This window comes from Vulpes lagopus, chromosome 6 (assembly GCF_018345385.1).
Source record: "Vulpes lagopus strain Blue_001 chromosome 6, ASM1834538v1, whole genome shotgun sequence".
Taxonomy (NCBI): domain Eukaryota; kingdom Metazoa; phylum Chordata; class Mammalia; order Carnivora; family Canidae; genus Vulpes; species Vulpes lagopus.
In genome coordinates, this window is record NC_054829.1 from 49,015,083 (window position 1) to 49,035,726 (window position 20,644).

The following is a 20,644-nucleotide window of genomic DNA, read 5'->3' on the forward strand; positions in this document are numbered from 1 at the left end:
CCGCGCCCGCCGCCGCCGCCGCCGCCGCCGCCGCCGCCGCCGCCGAGACTCGAGCCCGCCACCCTCCGGAACACTTCGCCTCGCGGCCGCTTCCCCCCACGCCCCCCGCGCCTCCCGGCGTCTGCGATTCCCCCCGGCGCCCGCTGCGAGTGCGGCGTGCGTGTGAGTGTGTCAGGGCATTGTGGTGTGTGCGCGTGTGCGCGTGTGTGCATGAGTGTGGGGCGTGCGGGGCTCCTGCGCTCCGCTCTCGGCCGCCGCCGCGGAAGGACGGACGGACGGCGCCTTCCGCTCCGGCGAGCGGTTCCCCGGCCCCCCGGCCCCCCGGCTCGGCCCGGGCGCGAGTGGGGCGCGCTCGGCCGGCCGCCGGCCCCCGGAAGGTCCCGCCGCGTCCCCCCGGGCTGGACATGTCCATGTTCACGTGAAGATGGATTTAGTGTACGGTCTCGTGTGGCTGCTGACAGTCCTCCTGGAGGGGATCTCTGGCCAAGGAGTCTACGGTGAGTGGAACCGCGACGCTATCGTGACCTTGTGGTTCTTAGGCAAGACAGGCAGGCGGGCGAGGAGGCACGAGCCGCGCCGAGCCGCGGCCCCTCCCGGCGCGGGGTTTGATTTACGCTCCATCACGTCCTGGGGAGCGGCGGGGAGGCAGCGAGCGCGCTGCGCATTGGGCTGCGAGCCGCTCCCCGGCGCCCCGGCTCGGGCCGGGACTTGGGTCGAGCCCGCAACGTTGCCCCCCTGCGAACGAGCGGCTTTGCGCCTGATTTATCCCGGCCGGGGGCCGGAGCTCCAGCAGCCTTTGATTTAACGATGATTTGGCTCCTGGCATCGCCGCGGTCTCCCCCGAAGGGAAGCCTGGAATGTGACCCCAGTGAGCGCCCCATCCCTCTCCGTCTCCCGCCTCCTCGTCCTCTCCACCTTGTCCTTTTCTTTTTTTTTTTCTTTCTTTCTTTCTTTATTATTATTATTATTATTATTATTATTATTATTATTATTCTGACGAATGCCTCTATGACTTGGTTTTCCGGCTCAGGAAGTGGGGTGACAGTTGAGTCGCGTTCTGCATCAGCGTTGCCATGAATACTGACTTGGGGAGGGGAAGACAGCGGGCTAGATTTCTCGGTGCCAGACACAATTAAGGGACATGTTTGTGTGAATGGATGAGCAAATGCATGAATGAACGGATGGCCAGGTCCGCGCGTCTCAGGACACCAGCTCGCTGCAACAGGAACACAACCTCAGTTCTCTGGAAAACCCAGATCTGGGCAGGTTGGGACCAGACACAAGGGCGAGCTTGTTAATTGGGAGATGTTTAAGTCCTCAAGAGCAGATCCAGGTTCCTCTGCCTGTCAGCAGTTGGCACCCTTGGCTTTCAGGACTGAAAGATACACACACACACACACACACACACACACACACACACACACACACACACACACACAGGCTCTGGTTGAAATGTGCGCCTTTTCCTGGGTGGGACAAGCAGCCAGCGCCACAAAGGGAACATAACTTTTGTGATCTCAAAGGTATGGCAGCGAGGTTAGGAGAACGGCTCTTGAGGGTACAGAGGGCCAAGAATCTCCCACAGTTCCCCTAGGGTCTATGTGTGCTGGAAATACAACCTACTGCCTTTAGTATCTATGGCTGCTGGCTTTGGACCCCAGCCCTGCAGTAGTGCTAGGTCAATGGCTCCCCGGGGCAAAGGGCCTGAGCATTTGTGGAAATGTCAGAGCTTTCCCTGCAGACCCTAGAACTTACTGCAGAGAGGGTTGTAGGTGCAAGGGGACCCCGAATACTCAAACTCTGTGGGAGTGTGGAGTGTGTCCTGGGCAGGTTCTGGGAAAGAGATGTGGAAGATCTGACCAAACCTTCACTCTCTCCACTGTGTTCTTCCTGGGCTGAGCAGTGGGAGGGGGTGGTAGGGAGGGGGTCTGGAGCATTGGCGTTCTGGCCCCTCCAGCAGCCGTCCATCTGCCACTCCTCTTTCCTGTCTTCCTAGTTCCCTTTTTGGCATGGGCCAGGAAAATTTCACTTTCTCCCACTTACACACATCTCAATTTCCTGTCTCTACCCACCCCCTCTTTGCCAGATGAAAGAGAACTTGCTTGATGGTGGTAGTGGTGGTGGTGGTGTGATGTATAAAAGAGTGTTGAGACTCCAGCAGATCTTGCTGCATGGCTAACAGTGGGAGGTGGGGCATTGAGGAAGGAAGGAATTCATTTAGTGCTCTTTTGACTTCTGCTGGACTCCGGTGTCCCTGAGCATCTGAGAGTGGCTGAGAGTCTAGGGAAGGAGGAATGCTGGCTAGAGAGCCTTCTCCAGGAGCTATTCCTTAAGCATGAGGCGGTCTGGATTCCTTTTATCCCATGTCTAAGTCTTTTCTTTCTCTTCCATTTGTTCAGGCCATCCCAGCTAAAAGGATTAAAACCCCTACAAACTGTGTGTATGTATTTGTGTGTGTGTGTGTGTGTGTGTGTGTGTGTGTGTGTGAGACAGAGAGAGAGAGAGAGAAAGAGAGAGAGAGAGAGAATGAGAAGTTAGAAAGATGGGGGTGGGCAGGACATGCTAGAACTGTCTGGATTAGAAAAGCATGGTACCATTTTCCTGTCACTTTTTGTCATTCAGATTATTGTCCTGGCAAGTTTCCTGTTGGGCAGTGGAAAAGGTAAGACCTAGGAGTGGAGATAGGAAACAGTTGCATTGAAATAATGACCCTGTTGCTTAACAAAGGGGGATGTGATGAAAGTGATGGTCTTTTTCCCCTGTTTTGTTTTAATATTGATGTGATATTAGGCATCTGGCTTGGAATAGAATGGGCTTTGTGTGAAGAATAATCAACATCCCTAGTCGTTACAAATGTCACAGCTAGTAGGTGGGTGAAAGAACATATTTATGTATTACTTTTTAAATATGTCTTAGCACAAGTTAGATTCTCACAGTATGAACCCCTACCCTTCAGCATCAGCATGGCTTGTTAGAAATGCAAATTCTTAAGCCCCTCCCAGACTTTCTAAATCAGAAATTCTGAATGTGAGATCCAGAAGTCTGTGTTCATTACCTTAGGGGATGACTGTGATTCTTGCTGAAGTCTGAGAATCACCAATAGGGACTTCAGATTTCATTGCTTTGACTTTGTAAATCATGAGCTTTCTTAATCTAAAGTAGTTTGAATTTTGTTTGGGAAAGTGTTTATAGTGAAGAGAACAGTTTTTTAATTTAGGTATAAAATATTGACGAATTATGAAAAGGATGTAGACATAAGATTAGTGTAAGGTTATAGATGTGTTTTGGTCATTTTACTTGAAGAGCAATTATAATTAAAGCAGGGCAATTAAAAACAGAGACTTTAAAGACCTACATAGGAACTTGCTACCATAAAATCTGTATCCCTTATCGCTTTGTCTGTATTTACAGATGTAAACTCATTCATGTTACACATAAAGTATTATTTCTTAATATTGTCTTCTAGTAGCCAAGTTAAAGGAGAAATAAAAATTATACATAAGCAAAGCAAAATTATTTCATTGTATATTCAAATTAACTTCATGATTTAGTAATTCAGTTTTTGTGTGTGTTTGTTTTTGCATTTAGGAACTGAGAATATTTGTTTTAGTACATGGGTTATAGTGTCTTGAGCTACTATGAATCTTCTTTCTCTTGTGCTCGGTCAGCTTGGTACTACTATGTGCAATACTTACGTGTAAAAGCTTGTGCTGTAGACCTAGGAATTTACTGTCATTTATCTTGGAATATTTTCTTTGCAAACTAACTGCACAATAGCTAAGATTTGCACATGTGTGGCATTTGGATAAGGGAGATTACCCCTCAATTTATGTGTCTGTCTATCTTACCCTCCACCAATAATTCTAAGGTCATTTAAAAAAGACATTCAAAAACTGACTTTTTTCCTATATATTATTAAAAACTCCATATCAGAGATGGCATTACAGTGATATAAATTGTTTGAAAACACTCTGAAAGGAAGATTGCAAAAAAAAAAAAAAGAATTCTTTATAATAGAGAAGCATCAAAAAACTTCATGTGGACTTCCTAAAACAACTGTTAACCGATTTGATGGGTTATAGTCATTTGGAGATATCTGTATTTGTATAGGTTTTAAAATCCATTTTCTTCAGTTATAGTTTTGACTTTCTTGGATTTTAGAAAGTTACTTGTATTCAACATTTTTTTTCCTGAAAATACTCTTGGAATTTTAGTGTCATGTTTTAACTTTGAAAACCAAAGCCATTAAATGAACAACAAAAGGTATCCATTTTTGGCATCATTTTGTTGGACCTCCATTGTATTAGGTTTAGGATAAGTGATTAAACATAGCCTCAAGGGTCATAATAAACCTCATCTATGTGTATAGTTAACTGTAATACCTAGAATCAAGTGATCCAAAACATTTTCCTAGTTTTGAAAATTTTCTTTGTAAGTTATTCTATAGTCATAAATTGGGCTATTTAACTATGTTTGCTTTTTTTTTTTTAATTTTATTTATTTCTTTAGCAGAGTTGGGAGAGGAGCAGAGAGACAGAGGGAGAGAGAATTTCACGCCGACTTCATACTGAACATGCAATAGGTTGTGAGGCTCGATCTCATGACCCTGAGATCCTGACCTGAGCCAAAATCAACAGTTGGATGCCTGACATACTGAGCCACCCAGGCACTCCCTAACTGTATTTTCTAGAGGTCCTGTTGATAATGGCATCGTATTGAGAATTGTTTCTCCCATAAACTTCTGAGTTATTTTGCTAAAAAAGAAAAAAACTGCTCCATTGCCACATACTGTATTTTTACTTCTGACCCATCATGCCCTTAATTTCCAAGGAGGCTCATAAAAGATTAAAGATTATAACTGCATTAGCACAAGACATATCTATAAATGAAAAAAAAATTAAAGTCTAAGTCTGAATGATTTTTAATGGAAGCCAAATCAACCAATGACTAGGTATCCTGAAATGGTTAATGCACCCTCTATAAATAGCTCCCAGGATGTGCTGGAAGCAATAAATAGAGTGAGTTTATCAAACATATGTTTATGACAAACTAGCAAGTTATATTCAGTCAATTCTGGTAATATCAATTAATATCATGTAATTTAGGAATGACATCGCAGACAGTAGCTATATAGAGAAGACTTGGTGGAATTGAAAATCAGGGAATAAGGTGGATAGGAAGGATCTGGAAGGTATTGCAGACTGTCTGTGGGTTGAATCTGAATGGACAGATCAACCCAGAAGGATAAGGGTGCTCTGGAATGTCTGTTGACCCTTACGTCCAATCCCAGGATGTTGCTGTCCTCATGGCAAGGTTATCCCAAGTGCACTGAATTGTGATTTTTGCCCAGTTTGAATTTGGAGAGACCTGTTATCAAATGCTGCTTTTGACTGATTTAGAGTGTCAGCCTATGGGAGGAGAGGGGGATATGACTTTAATAAATGTTGTTGAAAAAATTGAATTGAAGCTGTACCACATATAGTCAGCTCTTTCTGTCTTTCCACTCCTCACCCCACTGTTCATACATGCACCTGCACGTACACAGACTCATACTGTCACCACCTTGGCCACCATCACAAGGAAAAGTGGGATGTCTTTTTTATCAGGATTATTTTTGTCCAAAGTTGTCTCTGTTGGCCATGTTACTGAGAATTTGCATGGAAAATGGGCAGATGATTTTATATATGATATTACTTGCTCATGTCTTGTAAGTCCCTGGAAAAGTCCTTAAGTAGGCTATTAAGTATTTTAGATGGAGCAGGTTGTACATCAAGCCTAAGGAGTAATTTTCTAGAAAATAAGTTGGAAAGGATACCAGGATTCAGGTAATTAAGAATCAGAAGTAAAAGTTTAGAGATGAAGTTCTGGTGAATAGATGTCACAAAATTGAATTGAAGGCACTTTTGATGATCTTGATTTCCTGGCCTAATTTTTTTGCCTCTAGTTCTGACTCTTCATATTGTTACTGTAGAATTACTTTTGTTTTGGTTTTATAAAGTGAACCACCTTCAGTCTTTTTTGAAAAGCAGGATACAAGCAAACTTTTCGAGAAAAAAAAAACACATGCTCTGTATTATTTTAAACTGTACTGTTTTACTGTGGTTGTGGTAGAACTCATGGAGATGAAAGTTAACCAGCATGAACCTTAGGAGTTTATGTCTTTTTAAGAGAGTGTTAGAAACTGTGGGCCTGGGTTGCCTTCCACTTGTAGAGGTGATTCGTCATTCACATCTTCTGGCCTGGTCCTTGTGCTTTCGAAAGAGTCTTGAGAATTACTTTTGCAACTAAGGCTTGCAACCCAAAAAGGCAAAGGCAAAGAGCCAGATATACCCGCCTGGTCCTGGAACTGCTGCTCTTTGGCAGCTGCGGTAAACTAAGAGTATGTGCTATCAGCTCTGAGTTAAATTGGAGTGTGTCTTACTCTCCTTTTTGGTTATTTTGGAAAGACAAACAAAGTATTATATTGAGTGCAATTCACATATGAATAGGGTGAACATTTTCAGCTCCATTGTAATTGCCGTTAACTGAATAGTCCCACAAAATGAAATTTCATTTCTTTGTTTCAGTAACTGTCAGCGTAAATATGTAAATACTGCTTATAGCAGACTGAAGAAATGATTGCATTCATAGAAAACTGTGTCCTATTTTTATTTTCAAATCCAATTAATAAACTTTTAGGCCTATATAATCATAAAGTAGTAAGTGAGAAGAGACTTTAAGATGTTGTTAAATCTTCCCACTAATTTAAGGTACAATATGGCGGTCAAATGGTGGTCCTATATTGTTGGTGAGATTTCTTTACAGAAAGAAATTTCACAACTTTTTTTCCAGAATCCAGGCACATCCATTGGATGGATATTTTTTTCTCCAACTTATTCATAGAGTCCCTCATGCTCCCTTATTGGTGCTTGCACTTATCTTCCATTTTATACTAGTATAATTCCATTTCTTTCCTAACTATACCACCTTGCAACTGATCCCAGGTAAGATCTTCTTATAAAGGTTTCTTACTACTATTCAAAGATACTATGCCTTCTCTAATCTTTGTTTTAAAACACTTTATTTCCTTTTCTGTTGATACCATTGATTGAATTCAGTAAGAAGATGACTTGCATTTTGAAATCTAAATCATGCATTCCCTACAAGTTTATAATCACATAAAAGGATTTCAAATATTAGGAACATATTTTTGGTTTATTATACATTTACTATAAATATGTTAATTAAAGACATATTGGTAGGTAAGGAGCAAAGGTACTGAAAATTATGATATAATTATGATGTAACTGATATATCAGTTTCTTACTGTTCCCACTCAAAACTATACTAAAGATTACTGTGTGGTTGACAGATGGGGTCAAGCATGTATACATGTTACCATATCTACAAGTAGAATATTTTTTGTCTTGTTTTGGATGAGAATGGGAGTAATAAAAATAATTGAGTGATTCTGTGGAAAGGGAAACACATCTGTCTGAAAGAGGAAAAGTTGGTTCATAGCCAGGCCTCCCAGGGTCCTAAAGGACAGCACAATAGGCAGCTGAGATCTCAAAGAGGTAAGTAGAAAATAGGATGTCAGCTTGAAAATTCTGTTAGAAAAATGTATCTGCCCTTTAAACAAATCATTTTTTCCCAAGATTTTATTAATTTATTCATGAGAGACCCAGAGAGAGAGGCAGAGACACAGGCAGAAGGAGAAGCAGTCTTCATGCAGGGAGCCCGATGTGGGACTCCACCCTGGGACTCCAGGATCATGCGCTGGGCTGAAGGCAGTTGCTAAACCACTGAACCACCCAGGTGTCCCTGCAAATCATTTTTCTTTTTCCTACAGTAATCAGAACTTTGTTCATGTGTGTCAAACAGAAGAAGTAAAATGCTTGCTGTTTGACTGAAGGACATCTTCTGGGAGATTTTTGTAATCTGAAAGGAAAAGATGAGGAACTCTTAAATAGAGCCTGTGGTCCCTGTGGACCAGATTATCCTGCCTGCCTGTTAAAACTAGACCTGCCCTACGACCCAGCAATTGCACTGTTGGGGATTTACCCCAAAGATTCAGATGCAATGAAACGCCGGGACACCTGCACCCCGATGTTTCTAGCAGCAATGTCCACAATAGCCAAACTGTGGAAGGAGCCTCGGTGTCCATCGACAGATGAATGGATAAAGAAGATGTGGTCTATGTATACAATGGAATATTCCTCAGCCATAAGAAATGACAAATACCCACCATTTGCTTCAACGTGGATAGAACTGGAGGGTATTATGCTGAGTGAAGTAAGTCAATCGGAGAAGGACAAACATATGTTCTCATTCATTAGTGAAAGGGAATATAAGGGAAGGGAGAAGAAATGTGTGGGAAATATCAGGAAGGGAGACAGAATATGAGAGACTCCTAACTCTGGGAAACGAACTAGGGGTGGTGGAAGGGGAGGAGGGCGGGGGGTGGGGGTGAATGGGTGACGGGCACTGAGGGGGACACTTGATGGGGTGAGCACTGGGTGTTATTCTGTATGTTGGTAAATTGAACACCAATAAAAATTAATTTATTAAAAAAAAAGGTTTTTTTTCAAACAGAAACTTTAATAGGTAAACCTATCTCGTAATGTTATAGTGGGGGCGATACAAAGAGATGGTGCCAGCTCCGCTCCGGTCAGTGTTCTTCACCTTCTTCAGCCTCTGCTTCCACAGAATCCACGCCCACCTCTTCGTAATCTTTCTCCAGGGCTGCCAGGTCCTCCCGGGCCTCGGAGAATTCCCCTTCCTCCATGCCTTCCCCCACGTACCAGTGCACAAAGGCTCGCTTTGCATACATGAGGTCAAACTTACGGTCCAGGCGGGCCCAGGCCTCGGCGATGGCGGTAGTGTTGCTCAGCATGCACACGGCCCGCTGCACCTTGGCCAGGTCACCCCCGGGGACGACAGTGGGGGGCTGGTAGTTGATGCCCACCTTAAATCCAGTCGGGCACCAATCCACAAACTGGATGGTGCGCTTGGTCTTGATGGTGGCGATGGCCGCGTTGACATCTTTCGGGACCACCTCCCCACTGTACAACATGCAGCAGGCCATGTACTTGCCGTGCCGAGGGTCACACTTGACCATCTGGTTGGCCGGCTCGAAGCAGGCATTGGTGATCTCGGCCATGGACAGCTGCTCGTGGTAGGCCTTCTCGGCTGAGATGACCGGGGCGTAGGTGGCCAGGGGGAAGTGGATGTGGGGGTCCGGCCCAGGTTGGTCTGGAATTCTGTCAAGTCCACGTTCAGGGCCCCATAGAATTGCAGGGAGGCCGTGATGGAGGACACGATCTGCCCGATCAGACGATTGAGGTTGGTGTACGTGGGCCGCTCGATTATCCTTGTATGACTAGGGTACATAAGGGGAGAGAGGCACAGATGAAGGATCAGGGCATTCTATCGGTGGTTCTTAGTAGAACTGTGTACTGAGTCTTGTCTCAGGTAGATTTCCTCCTGAAGAGTAGGAGGCTCCTGTGAATATCCCAAGAAGAATAGAAAAATCTGAGGAAGATGTGCAACTTCTCAGAAACTATGGCCAGTGGGAATTCTACACAGATTCTGGGCAGATGTAGGGTAAGTTCTGGTAATTCAGTCAACAAATTAAAGTATAAGTGCTGTGGATGACACATGTTCAGCTGTGTAGTATGAGGGCTGTGAACTCAGAGTTTACAACTTAATTGAGACAAAGCTAAATGGAAAAAAAATGAAGTAAGACTGTGAGGATTTTATAAGTTTGTGCCTAAAAAAGAGAGAGCAATTAAAATTTGGAGGAAACCTGGGAAAGCCAATACATCATAAGTCGAGCCTTGAAAGTGGATTGGCATGATATAGGTAAAGAAGAAAGAAAGGACACTGCTACAACATGGATCCCAGGTGTAGGAATAGTGGTGTAGAAGAAAAAATAAAATTCTAGAATGCATATCTAAGAAAGCCTGAGCTATTTCTCCAAAGTACAACCCAACTAGAAAGATGTTATCTGTCAAAAGTCTGTAAGTCCTGGAAATAAATTTCATTGTGTGATACTCTAGAACTTGCTCAGTTATTTAGGTCCACCAAGATTTTGGGTTTGTTTAGTTTGAAGCCAACTGACTACTCATTAAAAGATAAGACAGTTGTGTTTAAAGTTCCTGGGGAATACTAAGTCCTCCCCAATTCTAGGCAACCATGGGAAGCTTTGAACCTACACAGCCATTCCTCTTGGACTTAAAGTCAAAAGACTTTCAAAGCCTTTTTAGAGTGTCTACTACTTAGAATCAGAGGACTACGCATCCAAAATGACTTGAAATAGGGACTGGGTGGCTCAGCGGTGGAGCATCTGCCTTTGGCTCAGGGCATGATCCCAGGATCGGGGAATGAGTCCCACATTGCTCCCTGTGGGGAGCCTGTTATCCTCCCTCTGTCTATGTCTCTGCCTGTCTCTCATGAATAAATAAATAAATCCTTAAAAAATGACTTGAAATATCATGTTGATTTTTATAAATGTATAGCCTGGTTGATGAATGCATTGCCCTTAGGAAAAGAGAGGTGTGTGCTTTCACTCTTGTTTTTTTCATCATTTTGGAGAGCAGCATAATGTGGTTGAAAACTGTCAGGGAACTTGGGCTCACTTCTTGTTCAGCTATTGCTTTACTGGATGACCATGGACAAAAGTCTTAATCTCTCTATCCCTTAGTTCCTACATCTAGTAAACTCTTAGGGAAGTGAGCTGTTACATACAAGAAAGCAAGAATAAAAATGTATGGTGGCTTTTTTATACCTGGGATAGATAGAGGGAGAGTGCATGGAAAGTGATCCTCATCTTCTTTTTTTAAAATATTTTATTTATTTATTCATGAGAAACACACAGAGAGAGGCAGAGACAAAGGCAGGGGGAGAAGCAGATTCCCTGTGGAGAGCCTGATGTGAGCTAGATCCCAGAGGCTCTGATCATGCCCTGAGCCAAAGGCAGACACTCAACCCCTGAGCTACCCAGGTTCCCTGTTCCCTATCTTCTTAAGAAAGTATACTCAGGTGCTCTAGCAATTGAACCTCATAACAGGGTGGCCATTTGGTTCTTAGAACAGCGTAAGGGGCTAGAAAATAAGAGAGCTGGTAATTTTTTCTGGAAAAAAAAAATATTCCAGTGTGTCAATCTAGTAGAAAATTAAGTGGTATATTTTAAAACAGTGTATCTAATATTAAGCTGTGCATGTAAATGCTACTTGATATTGCATCTCATATGCCATGTAGGGGTATTGCTCTTCAGGCTAACCTTCTTCCCTAAGTCTGCATAACCCTGGAATTTCTCCTTCTCCTCCTTACTGGTGAGGGTGGCAGTGGGAAACTGCTATCCCTTCTTATGTAAGAGCTCCACTGAATATTAGTTTGACCTAAACTTTATGAGTTTATTTACATAATATGTGTTCAAATGTATATATAAATCTTTTTTTGTGTCAAGGAGCAAGCATATTTCTAATGTCCTGTCATTTTGAGTCTAATTAAAAATTAGCAGTTGTTAATGAAAACTATCCAAGTGGAAAAAAGTAGGAATTATTTGTAAAAATATAAATATTTGGTAGTGTAGGAAAAATGAGAATAAATTATTAACTGAGGCTATTATACAATTATTGTGTGGCATCTAATTTTGATCCCAAAGTGACCAAAACTGCTGTTTCTCACCTACTCAATCATTAAAAAAATCTTCAGAATTAACTGAAAAGCTCGGGATCTTTTCAACATTAAACTATGACATACATACATACATATATATATATATATATATATATATATATATATATCTGAAAACATTTTTCTACATAATGCATTTTAATTATACTTGGAAAACATTGTTTTTTGAGGGTGAAAGATAGTTCACATCAGTAATCCCTATTCATATAACTAATTACATGGGAAAATTAATTAGGCTAGTCATTTGAGTGTAAGGATATTAGGTATTTCTTGGGAAAATTGGTCAGATATTTCTGTAACGAAACCAAAAGATCATATTTTCTCACGACTTTAAATAAACAACAAAATTATTAGTTTAGAATAATTTTCCCTCTTATGTGGAATGAACAATACTGGCTTTGTGAAGGAAGGCACCATAAGTGTATACATGCAGTAGGTTCTGTAATGTGCACAGATTTAAGTGATGTGTAGTTCTGTATAGTTTTGGAGTTGTCAGTCTTTCCTCAGTATCTCAGAATTAGTGAAGTTATTATCAACATGCAGTATAATTAATATTTTTATCCTGGTTCTGAACTTGCTCCTTGTTTTTCATGGTTATTCTACACTGTGCTGTGATTCTCCCCTTGTTCTTTTAGTCACTTATATTTATCATTTGGTTCATTGTTCATACTGGACCATTCCACCTGTACCCTTTCCCTGTACAGAGCTGCTATATTAATTTTAAAGTTTTCAGTTTTATTTCACAATTAATCAAAGCTGTCTTTGGCTAATTTTGTTCTCACCTTGTCATACATAGATTGATCTATGTATAATTGCATAAGGAGATGCAGCTCTCTTCCATTATGACCATTCCCTACAAATATTGTAAGCTACATGATGACATCATCACTGTGAAAATTCGGGTTTAGAAACTTTCCATTCTTTATTTAAGACAAGAATATCTCCCAATGGGCTGCAGCCTTTTTACTCAGAGGCGACTTATTCTCTGATTATTTCCTGTGCTTCTCTACAAGCATCCCTCCACTTGCAGCAGCTGGGATTGAAAGTGGCCTTCTTTCTGCTCACTGTGATTTCATAATTTTACTGTTGAACTCTATTCTAATTATATGTGATCTTGGTTAGCATTTCTAAAAGCATTTAAGTTTTTAGTTTTCTGTCATCATTAAAAACTGGCTTATTAATGCCTCAATTCTTTAAGCTTTCTTATGCAAAGAAGTACTTTGAAACCTTTATGCTTAACCACCAGTTTCAGAGAAAGGTTAAAAAGAGTCTTATCTATCAATCAATGTCTGTCTAGATATAAATAGATATATAAACACTACAAATATATATTTATTTGTAGAGTATATATGTATGTGATCTAAAAATATATTCACATATATTAACTCTATTTAAGTATGTGTATATGTGTGAGTGTGTTTGTATATCCACAGACTGGATGTCCTGGATTAGTAGTTACACTTTTGATTAAGCTGGGGTAATTGGATGGCTTACCTGCTTCCCTCCAAAGGTGACTCTGATTCAGTATTGATAACAGGGCACGCAGTCTCTTACCTAACCAGGGTGCCTGGTGGTTCAGTCGGTTGAGCATCTGCCTTCAGCTCATGTCATGATCCCAGGGTCCTGGGATAGAGCCCTGCGTCAGGGTCCTGGGATAGAGCCCTGCGTCAGGCTCCCTGCTCAGTGGAGAGTCTGCTTTTCCCTCCACCCTTCCCTCCTGCTTGTGATCTCTCTTTTTCATGGCTTTTTCTCAAATAAAATCTTTAAAATAAATAAATATTCTTTTGTGATACTTTTATGTTCTTGTTGTTCACCAGTTTACAAGACTACCTCTAGGAACTTTATACAAGTTATATAAGAAGTTATACACCTCTCTTCACTCCTATTTTTTGCAATGGTTAGAAGAGAAATGTTTCTTAGCTACATTGCATGTGCAGCTTATTTTACTTGTGGTACAGTGATGAATACACTTGAAGCTCAGTGTCACTGGTATACTAAGAAGACCATCCCACTTGTTTGTTAGCCAAGTCTTTATAGTAGGTCTTTTCCCCTTTTCTAGTGAGCTTTTAGAGCATTGGACATATCTATATTCAAATGAGGATGCTAAAATTCATGCATAAACTAAATTTAAGTAACTTGGATTATCTGTCTTCTTTTTCCGTTATTGAAAAATGATAAAAAAGATATAGTAATTGTTTCATAAAATTATTGCTATTTATTAGGTGCCTACTATTGCTACACCTTGTACTAAGAGTTTTATATATATTGTGCTATGCTCTAATCCTTGAGATAAATGAGAAATTAACCATTGGTATAGTTACTGGTGGCTAAAATAGGAATCAGATATGAAGTATATGTAAAAATAAATATTTGTATACATATGTGTATTATTAAAGTACATCATGTACCTGTGTGTTTATAACTTACTGTGATGAAAATATGCAGGTCAGGTCACGTTGTACCATACATGTAACTTACCTCAGTGTATTTGGAATGCAAATTGGGTGGTAAATTCCAGTCTTTTGCCTGAGAAAAACATAGGTAGCTAATGTCAGCATTTTATATCATTCAGTTTTTTTAGAAAAGATAGGATTTATAAGTTGGGTTTTTTTCCCCTTTCTCTTTAGAATCGAAATGCCCATACTGAGGGCTCTCTCCGGTATAATTTATTTTTGGACTGGTAGGATATTTTAAGTTTATTCATAATTAGTGACCTGTAAAAATGAAGACATGGCTCTGCTAGATATTCTGCAGAAGTAGTTCTTTTCTTCCATATAAAATAGTAGGCATGTGCTTATAAAAAATAACCACTGTCAAGTGTACTACTTTATTTTCCCCCAGGCTGATTAACAATCACTGGCCTTGGTAAGATTGATAGTTAAATGTCATATTTGGCCTGATTTTGCCTTGAGTTCCCTCCGGGTATTGCTTGGGCATTTTTCGCGCAGAGTTAATTGAGGAGACTATATCAGCGGGTTCCTTTTCTTAAAAATCTTGTTGTGCTCAAGAGGACAGTTGATTGCAAGCTCTGTCCTTCTCTTAGCTGCCAGTGAGTTCCTCAAACCTCAAAGCTTACAAATTAGTGCAGTTTAGCGATTTGTTTTAGGCTTTTAGCTACAGCATTTGCTTCCATAAAAGCCATTTTTTTCCTACGCTTTTTGAATGCAGTGATTGTGTCATATAGTATAACCCTGTACCATTCTGGCTATTGTGTGATTGATACAGAAACTGCTTCGATAGGAAACCATTTCAAGAGAGAACAGGAAAGGTATTATATTCGGCTGTAGTGCCATGCATTTCTAAGCAGCTGATGTTTTCTTTAACTGATAACCACCCCCTAAATTTTCAGAGGCAATTGAGCCTTTAGAACTTTAACTCTTAATTCATTCTGGCTGCAAAGAGCAATGCTCTGAAGTTCATTATACATTCATATTTCATTAATTCATTAACTCATTCTGTAGTATGACTGTGTTGTTGTATTTTCAAGTCAAACCTCTTAAGAAACATGCAGAAACATTAATTTAGTGAATTTTTCTCTAAACAGTGACTTCTTCATACCTGAGCCAAATACTTGAAACTCTTGAGATACGACTTTTTGCACACTGAGAATTGTGATAATATTGTCAATTAGAGCGGGCCATCATATGTAGTCTTTTTTAAAATTTTTTTAAAGTAAACTCTATTGACAATATAGGGTTTGAACTCAGCTCCAAGATCCAGAGTCACATGCTCTACCAACTGACCTAGCCAGACACCCCATGTGTTTTGTAATCTAAGAATCTCAAATTAAACTGCAAACCTTTGTAAAGGCATAGAGTCAAAGATGAGTCAAATCAAATTTCGAAAGAGTTTAATAATAGATTTTATGTTTTTACTAACTCAAACATTTAACACTATATTTGGGAGTACTTACAGAAGATAGTACATCCTATTTTTTGTCTTTCTCCACTTAAGATTTTTGTATTTTGTGATCCCTTAGATACATACTTTATTTTGGATGAAGGTGGATAGTGTCTTAATGATTAAGGTGTAAAATTATATACCGAACATTTAAGTGCATCTGTATGTTACAGTTTATCATTTATTTCAATATTGTATAATATTAGCAATTAATAACCATTCAGTTGAATGTCTAAAAAAGCAGGAATAGAGATTATTAAATAAAATAAAGGCTGAAATATCTTCTGATTCAGAAAATGTGGTTTAAATATCTTTGTTGTGACAAAAGTTAAAGTCTAGATATTTTCAAAGACTATTCTAAGATTGCCCTAACAATATTTTCTGGTGGCTTAACTATTGACTGCTCTCATTCACTGTACATAGCTGTCATCTTCCCAAAAATTTTGATGACATTGCAGAGGTTTTCTCATTAGTAATGAAAGATTCAGCATTTCTACATATGGGAAATTATTGATAAAGCAAATAAATGAAAGCCATTAATGCAAACTTCCAACATACTACTGCATGCTGCTCTAGGGGATGATATTTCAACTTGCATGTGGAGAAGCAAGTATTTTAGACTGGTCACAGTGTTGGCCTAGAAATAGGCAGAATGCACTGGAATAGATTTACTGTTATTACAAGAGATAGTTGGGCCAAGGTCATGGGAACTAGTAGGATGGATCAAGGCAAAATGAGGTATTTACATATCAGAGGCTGGTTTCCCTAGGAAATGAACACTGAGAGGAAGACTTACATGCAGATGTTTCGAGTGTTCTTGGAATAACCCCTGTGAGATAGGGAGGGAGCCTAGACTGAGTAGGAGAAGTTGAACTGTGATTCAGTTGCAACATCAGATAGAGGAAAGGCCCTTTGTACCCACTTTTCTACCAGTTGTTGGATGTATGCTGCCTCTGGGTGAGGTGCTCCTTTTGGCTGAAGGCAGATCCTGGGAGGAACTCAATTGTAAGCAATCAGCAGGTAACACTCTCAGAAGCTGGGAGAATGAATCTTTTCATGCATGTAGAAGGGATGCTGAATGATGCATCACATTTTCTAGATGTCATTCTTTATGGTGTTTGTATTTGGTTTCTTATGGGAGTTCATTGCATTGGGAAACTGGTCCTCTAGAAGCAAGTTTTTTTTCTTAAGGAAACAGAAGAAAGAAGTTAGTGGAATGAATTTCAGCCGTTGCTTCTGTGCCAGATCTCAGAACCACTCCTGATGTTCATCACCCCTTTTTCTACCACCTCTTCTAGAACTCCCTCTACCCACAGCTAGCAACTCTGAAGTGACCAGGAAGGACCTGGGATCCTGGTCACGATGCCCATCTTGGGCTACTTCTACAGATAATGCATTAGTCATTTTGCTTTCAGAATCAGTAGGGGAGCATAAACAAATATTTAGGCGTGTTCCTGTGTACCAGCTATCATCCCCCCTGCCCCGTTGTTGTGTTACAGCAGTTTTGCCTTTTCTTTTCTTTTTTTTTTAATTTTTATTTATTTATGATAGTCACAGAGAGAGAGAGATAGAGAGGCAGAGACACAGGCAGAGGGAGAAGCAGGCTCCATGCACCAGGAGCCCGACGTGGGATTCGATCCCGGGTCTCCAGGATCGCGCCCTGGGCCAAAGGCAGGCGCCAAACTGCTGCGCCACCCAGGGATCCCATGTTTTGCCTTTTCTTAATAGTCGGGGTTAATTATCTCTGTGCGAAAGGTGTCTCTTTTCTTGGACTATTTGTCTTTAGCCCATAGTGGCTAGGTGGCAGTAGTCACAGGAATTCAGAGCTATTGCTGTTGTCCCTGGGGAAAATGTTCCCTCTTTGGGAAACAGGGGGGAATTTAGAATTATGGGTATGGAAAGCACAGGTACCCCATGTAGGTTACTAGGAATGAAGTTAAATGAGGCTCTTGGACTTGTGTACTTACTAGGGATGCAGCTCCACATAATGCTCATTAATTTAGGGTTGTACCATATACTGGGCGAATGGTGCCCAGTCCACTCAGGGCACTGTCTTCAAGCTGCTATATCAGCTGCTCCTTCATAAGGCTGTTCTATTATTCTTTCAGGTCAACAGCTTTTGAGTGGCACATGATGTAATATAACCAGTGGTTTTTATGATCATATATTCATTGCTGCACCTTTTTATCCTCTTCAGTGGATCCCTTTGTTCAGTGCAGTTTTATTAGGGCTCCTGTTTGGGTTGATCATGTATCCAGAAAGATCTTGAATTGAGGGGCTTGTAGAGACCCTTGAGGCAGTAGAGATAAACCCATACCCAGAATATGTGTCAATTCTAATCAGGATGACTCTGCTCCTTAATGTATTAATGGCATCCAATGTAGTCCGTTACCACCAAATGGCTGGTGATTTTCCTTGAGGAATGGTGTATATTAGAGTCTGTCTTGCTGCTCAGTTGGATACTTAGCAGTAGTTATAGCTAGGAGCCTATGTAGCACGGTATATGCCTGTTGCCCATACTTTTCTCTATGGCTGCTTCCTTCTTGCACCTATTGAACCAACACTGTGGTGACTGATGGCAAGCTGACTAATTTTAGCTGGTCAAGTCATTCTGTCTATTAGGCTGTTTATTGCTTTACCCTAATTACTATTGCTCTGTAAAAAGCCATCCTAACTTAGTGGTATAAAACAGCCATTTCAGTATATTCATGGATTGTGTGGGCCAGGAATTCATACAAAGGACAGTCAGAATGGTTTATCTTCTCCCCATAGTTCTTGGGCTCTTACCTGGGAAGACTTGAAAGCAGAGAAAGTCTCCATCTGGAGACTGGAACCATTTGGAGACTTCATTCATGTGCGAGGTAGTTGGTTCTGCCTGGCAGCTGGGCCTCCCAGCTGGGTTGGCAAATTGGAATGGGTATAATTGACCTCTCCATATAAGCTCTCTCATAGTTTGAGTTTCATCACAAGAATGATGGCTGAATTTTAAGAGCATGTATCCCAGGAAGTTAGAAGTGGTCTTTTGATTTTATTTGAGATGTCACATGCATCAGTTCCATGTATTCACTGTTTAAGGCAGAGACAAAGGTCCACCGAGATCGAAAGGAGGGGACTGTAGATCCTACTACTTGGTGGGAATAGTGGCATGTTCTCATTGGAACATTAGACGGATTAGAGAAACTATTGTAAGTTGTATGATTTAACTGACAAAATAGCTTATAATAGACATTTTTGATTCTAATGTCTCTTAAAAGCCTATGGTCAGGCATTGTGCCTAAATAAGGCCCAGGAGTACATCATAAAGTAATTTTCAAATGATTTATAATTCTCTATTGCAAACGGCATAGGCTTGCTCAAAAACCCTTAGGTGTCTATGTTGTGATTCTCTTTCTGGGTCTTGCCATGAACTCTACATGGTAACTTCTTCCACCAAAAATACTTCTAATATCATGGAGTTTATGGGGTCTTATGGCCCAAGCTTCAGGATTTCTTCAGTGCAACGTATATCTCCTGTAAAGTCTTTGATTTGCCTAGCCCATATTCCTCGCCCGATTGTGGTTAGCATCCTTCTGTGGCATATGGTAAGTGGGTGAGAGTAGTATTTCTGGCATGGGATATGTCCCTCCTGAATCAAAAGAGTCCTGTTAGAGATTTTGCTTCCTTCTTATTGATGAGCAATGTGAGATGCAATAATTTGTTCTTTGGAAGAGCTGTCCTTGCATTACTGAGGCTTGGATCCATAAAACTTTCACTGATAAGGTGTTTGTTTTCTATCCTCAGGTTGCATGTGTCTTACGAAAACCTGTAAGATACTTGCGACTTTTTGCTTATCTGGCCCCCTAAATAGGATTTTATTAAAAAAATGGATTACTGTAATATTTTACACCATGTTCAGTAAGTTCAGATACTTTCAGAATATATTATGGCAGAGGATGAAAAACTTATAGTTTGAGTCAGCATGATAGTTCACTGCTGTTTGCCCTATACTGGTTCTGGTTATCTGTTTGATAGAGATGAACAAAGATTCATTTGCTAGATCAAGTTGCCAAGTACCATAAAGTGGTATCAGTCTGCTTTAGGAACAATACCACAACTAGCCAAGCACTTACAATTGGGGCTTATGCTTGGTTGAATTATTGGTGGTCCACTCTCATCTTCCAGGAACAATCTGGTGGTTGTATTGACCAGACTAGCAATTGAAATTAGGACATAATGCTTCCTTTTAGGGTTTTAAGAGTGGTAATACTATCTTATATTCCTCCCAATAAATAATATATTTGTGATTTGCTATCTTGATATAGGGTGGGGATAATAGGCATTTTAGAGAACCCTTTCACCCTGGCTGCCAGTCTGCTGCTCTTATGACTAATGGTGCCAACATTGCTTCTGATGCTTAAGTGCTTCAAACTGAGCCGTGTTATTTAGAGACCCTGTTGTTCCTGCTGCCATGAGGATATCCAGTTCCTTTTTTTAAAAAAATATTTTATTTATTTATTCATGAGGGAGACAGAGAGAGAGAGAGAGAGAGGCAGAGACATAGAGGGAGAAGCAGGCCCCATGCAGGAAGCTCCATGTGGGACTTGATCCTGGGACCCTGGGATCACTCCCTAAGGCAAAGGCAGACGCTCAACCACTGAGCCACCCAGGTGTCCCAAGAGTATCCAGTTCTGTATGATACTTACTGGTGGTCATCACCTCAGCAAAGTGGAGACCCCCCTCACTAGTCTCTTACTAGTCAGCTGGTGAGTTGTCTGGCTTTAAGTAGAATATGTACTCAAACTTCACCACTTTCTCTTTGATCTTTTAAAAATAGTCTTTCTTAGTCACTCTATGATAACAACAAATTGGTTGGTTTGTCCCATTTATAGAAATAAAACAATAATAAATAATAAAAGTAATAAAGTAATACTTTAAAGTATTAAAGTAATAAAACAATAATCATACCCGCTTTGCCCTCCTCAAATAGCCAGAAGTCTTGGTAAAGTTTTAAAATGTTTCATAGCCTTACACTGTATTTCTACATCTGACCAATCATACTTTTGATTTCCAAGGGGGTTGTTGTGGA

At 40.7% G+C, this 20,644-nt stretch overlaps 2 protein-coding genes across 2 annotated transcripts in view; one reads left to right on the forward strand and one right to left on the reverse strand.

The window, feature by feature from the left end:
* Positions 1 to 201: 201 nt before the first annotated feature.
* MDGA2 (MAM domain containing glycosylphosphatidylinositol anchor 2) overlaps positions 202 to 20,644 on the forward strand; it is a 778,807-nt gene continuing 758,364 nt past the window's right edge. The window contains 3 exon segments of the mRNA XM_041760034.1: positions 202 to 319; positions 322 to 393; positions 396 to 497. Coding sequence (XP_041615968.1) covers positions 211 to 319; positions 322 to 393; positions 396 to 497 — 283 coding nt within the window. The 5' untranslated portion in view covers positions 202 to 210.
* On the reverse strand, positions 8,501 to 9,372 carry LOC121493286 (tubulin alpha chain-like). The gene is given in 2 exon segments (XM_041759064.1): positions 8,501 to 9,225; positions 9,228 to 9,372. Coding segments are annotated over 2 exon segments (720 nt in total). The 3' UTR covers positions 8,501 to 8,650.